Source organism: Protomyctophum parallelum (genome assembly GCF_964188405.1).
Source record: "Protomyctophum parallelum genome assembly, chromosome: 19".
NCBI lineage: Eukaryota > Metazoa > Chordata > Actinopteri > Myctophiformes > Myctophidae > Protomyctophum > Protomyctophum parallelum.
Window position 1 is genome coordinate 23,908,656 of NC_139717.1, and position 7,700 is coordinate 23,916,355.

At 43.3% G+C, this 7,700-nt stretch overlaps 1 protein-coding gene across 1 annotated transcript in view; it reads right to left on the bottom strand.

Annotated features, from left to right (window-relative positions):
* Window positions 1–5,517, bottom strand: part of tnfrsf21 (tumor necrosis factor receptor superfamily, member 21) — a 62,129-nt gene extending 56,612 nt beyond the window's left edge. Inside the window, exon 1 of the mRNA XM_083790844.1 lies at window positions 5,070–5,517. Within this exon, the coding sequence (XP_083646970.1) occupies window positions 5,070–5,108 (39 nt within the window). The 5' untranslated portion in view covers window positions 5,109–5,517. The remainder of the gene's footprint in view (window positions 1–5,069) is intronic.
* Window positions 5,518–7,700: the final 2,183 nt, after the last annotated feature.

The window sequence follows — 7,700 nt, forward strand, 5'->3', positions numbered from 1 at the left end:
AGAAACTGTATTGAACAAGATAATTACATAATGAGACATTTCACCTGATGCTTGTTCTGGCTCAGTGGAGCAGATCATTTGTCAACTTTTCATTGTTTCATTGTGATCGAATGCTACATCGTATGAACTGCAATGTTGAGAAAGTGATGTCTTGGTCAGCAGCACCACTATCAATAGCCTGGCATTTTCCTATACCGTACATAGTACATACCGTATAATGTCCTGTTATATATATATATATTGTGTAATATATTTTACTAAGCCTGAATTGCCCCAATGTAACAAAGGCACATTTCTATAGACCTGCAGCTGCTTTACTTGGCCAAGTACCAAAATGACAGTTATGTTTCAGAACAATATTATGCTAATATTAAAGATGGAGCGCCGTGATTTTTTTTTTCCATTCTAAAATATACAGTATTTTTTTCAAAAAGTGTACAGAAAGTGTTCAAATTATGTTTTCATGTGGCCACGCCATAGAGTATATCTATAGAGAAGACACCCGAGTTCTCCTCCCATCCACTTGCATTGAGTTGCTCAAAAGCGCATGAGGCGGATTCACTCCTCCTTCCGGGTAGGAACAGAGTGCATTCTGGGACGGATTGCAATGGTGAGTGGCCCCAAACACATGAACGCGCTGCCGTTGAACGCGCACGAGCGTCGTCCGTCGTGAACGTGTACAATGATAGTCAACGGACAGCGCGTTCATGTGTTTGGAGCCAGGCTGCAATACCTTCATTCGCCCACTATGTCCATTTCGCATCAAGATTTCCTCTGGGTGCCTTCTCTATAAATATATATACTCTAAGGGCCACGCCCACCAATTACACATACCTGGTTTTCACATTAACATGACCCACCTGAACTGAAGCCACGCCCACAGCTGTGTTGTATGATAATGGGGGAGGGGTTAGGGGAGGGGATGATTTTAGTGTGTCACTAAAGTGGTTTATTTCGATTGGGCCTTTTGACTGAAGAAACCAAAAATACACAAGGAAGACATATTTCAATATATTTTTTTAAATGACTATGGATATTTATTAAATGTAGTATATCATATTAAATATTAAATTATATTTGTTCACAGAATCAAAGGTTTTATGGTCATGCTTCACCATAGGATCCTGGATGGCTTGATTCTATAGGCTTAAAATAATTGATATAAATATTTTTTCAAAATCTCTATGGGAGAAATGAATGGCCGATTTTACAGTGGAACCAGAAAACCACACCCACACTGCTTTGCCCTATAAGGGTGGAGTCGGCAGCCAGCCAGGCAGAACCTGATTACCAGTGTGCCGACAGCGTGGTGGCAAGGCACTGCACCACTGCAGAGCTGCTTCCTGCCCTGACATCATGCACACCAACACACACTCACTCACCAGTACCCACAGTCAGATGTGCACGTGTTGGTCGTGCGTGCGCGCACAAAAACACAGCAAAATGCTGTTTGAAGCCCCTGACATCCCAAGTCCCTGGCTGACTGATCAGAACACACTGACCCAAAGACACAAAGACACAGTGACACACCAATCAGGGCCAATTTGTTTGTAGGGGACAAACACAAGAAGAGCAGCCGAGATTATTCAAATTGTGGTTTTGGTTTCAGCTCTCAGTGACACGTCGGTCTGACCGTGTTGAACATCTCTTTTATCTGCAACAATCTCTAACAATGAGCTTCTTTGCATGCGAGATGATGCGACAGGTGTGCCGTAAATGACTGCATGATTTGACTGCAAGGGTCAACTGTGTGTGCATCTGCACGTGTTAATGTAACACCTCCAACATATAGTTGTGTGTGTTAGCCCATGGGCTAACACACACACAAGGGCAAGTGAACACCTCAAAGTACCAGCCACTGCCAGTAACCTAATATCAACAACAGAAAGGGGATCTTTTGGCAAATGTGTGTTTTTACATTTCGTAAAAACATCCCAAAATAGCCAGTTGTCTATGCATGTTGGATGCCATCTTGCATGCCATTGTTGTCTGCCTCGACAAACATGGGCAGTCAATCCAGATGCCCCATGCTCACCCTCACATATATGATTTAAGAACAAAACTGTGTGAATATGGTCAGTTGAGGAGCCGTGCAAGTCCGTATACGCAGGATTCTGGTTCTATCTCCAAGCACCCAAATGTTGTGGAGGTTTAGTAGGCAACAAAGTCTTATGCACACCTGGTAGGCTCAGAGACTGAGTAAGTGGAGGTTTAGTGAAATGGGAATTCAGTTACGTCTTGGTCTGTTTTAACATATACAGTTCTGCTTTACATTACAGCTTTTTTTGTACATGGCAGCAGGACATGATGACTCAGCACAATATAACTTCTAACACAGTAACACACACACGCACGCACGCACACACACACACACACACACACACACACACACACACACACACACACACACACACACACACACACACACACACACACACACACACACACACACACACACACACACACACACACACACACACACACACACACACACACACACACACACACACACACACACACACACACACAGCACCTGTTGCACTGCAAAGTCCTCATGCCACTTTGGGTTATGCCCATGCAGCTAATAGAGAGCAGGCCTGTTTAGGGTCGGGTCAGTCATGCTATAATTGTGCACTAAAACAACATCCAGTTCCAGATGGCCTCCAGGCTCCATCACTGGCCAGTGAACATTATTTGTGCTGAAGTGGCAGTGTTCTGCCAGTGCCTCGGACAGGGTGACAGCGTATTAGAACTTGAGGAAATCCAGGAAGAAACCAAGACCTGGTACAGTCAGTAACAGCTGTATTTATGATAGGGATGCAACTATCGATGACTTTTTCAATTCATCAAAAAATACAGAAACATTTTTATACATCAACGAATCGATTAAATAACCATACGAAGCTTTATTTTATACTTTGCCGCACAACGGTATCTATAACCTCGCAAACGAATTGCATTGTAGATCAATGATTTTCACCTAGAATCGCATGTCCAAACAAGGGATTGATTATTAATCAATTATTATCCTGTATTAAAATTCTATAGCGCTTTTAACCAAAGTGCTTTACATAGACTGCATTACATTCACCCATTCACACACACACACACACACACACACACATGTGCACACATGCATTCATACACTAATGGCGGAGGAAACAGGAAACCATGCAAGGCACCAACCTGCACATCGGGAGCAATTAGGGGTTCAGACTAGTGAGTCTTGCTTAAGGACACTTCGACAATAACTCCGGGGGAGCCCGGGATCGAACTGGGAACCTTGCGGTTTTCCCATCCAGCCGTTCCAGCCACTCTACCCCTGAGCCACTGGCGCCCCCTGTGACTCCATCTGGAGTTCCCAATGCAGCTACGCCCAAATACGGACTGTGCTGTCTAACCTCAATGTGTCGTCATGTCATCAAAAAAGGGACAAGGACTGACAGATACAGAGATCAACACAGGGGACAAAAGGGACTCTCCATATATGGGCATAAAGGGACAAGCACTGACAGATTCAGAGATCTCCATATATGGGTAGCATGGGTATATCAGCATAAGGGCATACTAATGACAGCAGGGATATCTGATCCATATATGGGCATGAAAGGGGAAAGGACTGACAAATATGATAAATCATAGTGAGCGATCAAACTTCTACATTTTCCTGGGCAGCCACCAGCCAGGCAGTAACTCTATAGGACTCCAGTGGAGTTGTAGTCGCAAAACGATGGTGAAATACCAATTTAGGTAGCCTACAATTTGCAATAGAATAGTGCACATTACTAATAGTACTGTACAGCGAATAACTTTAAGTGCAGCTGTATGCTGTAAATACAAAATGTGAAGTGAGGGGCGCTCTTATCATCATACATCATCATACTGTACATCATCTCATTCTGGCCAATCACATCCTATGTCCATCTTTTAATGTTTGTGTTTACACAAACACCCAAAACTGGCTGTTCATTATCGATGGCAGTGTTGGGACAATGACGTAGAAATGGCCATTCATTATCAATGGCATTTAATGTTTGTGTTAGGACAAAGTTTGTGTTTACACACACACTAAAAGCTTGACATAGGATGGGCTAGCGCCCCTCAAAATAATAATAATAATAATAACAAAATAAAAAAAAACATTTTGTTCTGAACACTTCGAGTAAACCGCTCACCAATTCAACATTGTGGAGGTTTCACAGTTTCACTGATACTGGCCCACACACACATGAATATGATCATTAATTTAGCCTACATACATTGTAGCTTACTTCCTATGTTTATCATGATTCATAAAGCCCCACATAGAGAGAGATCTCCCTCTATTCACAAAATGTCAACATCAGGCAGGCAAGGCGGATCCACATCTCAATTGCAGCCAATCTCTGCTACAGTAACAGTATGTGATGAAACAAAGGTCTTTGTTTGGGATGCCTTGTCAGAGCCTCAGAGGAGGGACCAGTTCTTATAATTTGCCTAAAATACTCCTGTAGTTTCATTCCAAAGTGATATGCCCATTAGAATCAGTGATTTCCTACTATGGTAGGCTATAATACTGACATAATTAACTGTACTTTTGAAATAGGCAGCCTTGGGATTTGGACAATAGACAAACCGTGAACTAAATTCTTCTGTGTCAAAAATATATGGTTTAAAATGTTGCAATAGATATATAATGTTAAAGCAACTGACATTCCCAGATGAACAAAAGTTCAAAATCAAATTAAACAATAGATTGCAGTGCTCTTGTTCTCCATCCTTCCACTGCCTTCCACATCCTTCTCCATCCTTCCACACTCTTTTGTGCATTTTATCAATAGATTAATAGTATGTATTTACGTTATGTACGTTATTTTAAGAACATGAGGGGAAATAATCAAAATAATTAAAAGGCTCATACTCTTCTATACCTGGCCAATAAGCAATAAGTTTACTGCATGCTGCACCAGGGCAAGGTCTGCACAAAAACAGGCACTGCGCCTTTAAATCGAGAACCCTGCTAGTGCTAGGGAATCCTGAACATCCAAGAAATAAAATAATAAATAAAATTGCGTTATCAATGAGCTCACCGCCAGTGGCATAAAAATGACAGCCATTCCGCCGCTCATGGTTCTTCCTCCTCGATGAAAAAAAAAGACGACTGGCTAAAATCAGACAAAAGTCTTCCCGTCCAAGTTGGTACTAGCAACAGAAGAACCGCGACGTTTCATCTCCCAACAAGGTGTCTCATCTCATCCTCCTCGCGTCGCATCAGCTCAGGACAGTCAGCCAGCGCACTGCTGCTGCCATGACCAAGAACAAAACAGTCTCAACAACTACCGCAGGCGTCCCCTCAGGTCTTTATAGTCTGTGTCTCGAAGTGGACGGGTTTCAAGTAATACGGGATGAGAGCTTGGTTCGTCAGGAACGCTGTAATTCCCATAGCGATGATGGATAAGGAACACACACACTGACACACGCCGCCGTGGCTGGAGGGAGGCTGGCTGCTCTCAGTGCTCTCATTGCTCTGTGCCGCAGCAGCAGCAGCAGCAGCACGTTACACAGCCGAGGGCCGGGCCGGGCGGGGCGGGCACTGCCGACACGCGTCACCAATGAAAAGCCCGCAACGAGTCCCCGTTTCCGTATATATACCGGTAAACATGTGCTGCTTTTTACTGTAGCTCTCACTGTCTCACACCGTGCTCGGTGTGCTGGAGGGGAGAAAGGGGGTTCACTTCACACAGTACGCCAGAGTCAGACCCGCCTGTATGTTTGAGGGGCAGTTCATTAATTAAAGGTATATTCAGTGATTTCACTTAATTCAAATATCACTTATTTTTTTGTTTTGTTGTGATAATCCTCCCTACTATAGAGTGTGCTGACCATATAAGGAGTTCCTCCCTGTCCCCAGTTAACCCCTGGGGGTCAAAAAACCTTAGTTTTCGTTTTTTACTCTCTATCCTGATTGGACGAAAGGCTGGGTCCCACAACCAAAAACGAAACCTAAGGTTTTTTGAGTGAAATCACTGAATATACCTTTAATAGAGCAGAATGATTCTCTCTCATCTCAATCTTTTTTTGAGGGGCGCCCCTCCTATGTCCAGCTTTGAGGGTGCGTGTAACAAACTTTGTCCTAACACAAACATTAAATGCCATTGATAATGAATGGCCAGTTTTACATCATTGTCCTAACACAGACATTAAATGCCATTGATAATGAAATGAATGGTCAGTTTTACATCATTGTCCCAACACAAACATTAAATGCCATTGATAATGAATGGCCGGTTTTACATCATTGTCCTAACCCAAACATTATGCCATTGATAATGAATGGCCGGTTTTGAGTGTTTGTCCCAACACAAACATTAAATTCCATTGACAATGCATGGCCAGTTATGAGGGTTTGTGTAAACAACCATTGAGGACGCAAATTCTAATTGGCCGGAATGAGAGATGATGATGTATGATGATGAGAATGAGAGCGCCCCTCACTTTTTTATTTCAATGACCAGCAGTTTGATATTCATATGACCAAAAACCCCTCATTTCGGTTTCATAGGCTACTTGTTTTCCCTTGGGACTAAATTCATTTAGCTCCTATGCCACCAAAATGTGGAACGCCCTACCAACGGTCATTAAGACATGTGAAACCCTTGACTCCTTCAATACCGCTCTCAAAGGGCACCTACGGATGGCTGCAATTTGAAACTGGCCCCCGTACAATCTGAATCCCCCCCAGCACTTTTCCCCCTCAGTTGTCTTTCCCATTTTTGAGTCACTTACGGAGCTATGTGTGTGGGTGGGTGGCTGGGTGCGTCTGACCCAGAAAACAGCATGTTTGTTTTTCACCACCTGTGCGCAACCTAACACACACACAAACACACACGCACATATTAACTGTATATATGGTGATTTCGGGTGTGCCAGTACAGTACTGTGACAGTACAGTAGAGGGACCCCCACACGGTAACTCTGTCATTTCTCAAGCGTTTCGGACGCGGGCCGGCTCCCCGGAATCGGGGCGGCACCCTGGGTGCGTTCCTGTGGGTCAGTACAGTGACAGTACAGTACAGTACAGTAGAGGGTAGGGACCCCCACACGGTAACGCTGTCATTTCTCAACCGTTTCGGACGCGGGGCGGCTCGACGGAATCAGGCCGGCACCCTGGGTGCGTTCCTGTGGGTCTGGAACTTCCGCCCCCTCCCATCCCCATGCAGAGTTGCACCACTCACTTCACACAGGTGTGATTTTACCTCCTTTATGATGATGATTTCCTGTTTTTTGTATATTTGTATGTCTCTAAAAGTTATGAATTGAACAAGGTGGACCCTCTTGTAAACAAGTCTAGTGATTGGTCGTCCACTTACAGTTAACAGTTATTTGTATTGAGTTGTGCTTGAAATGTACTGTAATTCTGCAAACTGTTAATAAATACTACTCAAAATTCAATCAATCAATCAACCTTTGCAACCCTAAGCTATACCCTGGTTGGTTATCAATCATTTAGCTGAGAAACCGCTGGAACCTATACTCAGACCCTACTGAGAACGAAATAGAATAGAATATACAGCAGGCTATGTCTCTGCAGTCTCTTCACATTTTGTCCAAAACAGGTTATGAGCTCTCACTCTATTGATACAGATAACATTTTACACTATATAGCCTCCTTTACTGTGTCCCATTTTGAAATTTAATCTAATAACATTAACATTTTTTTT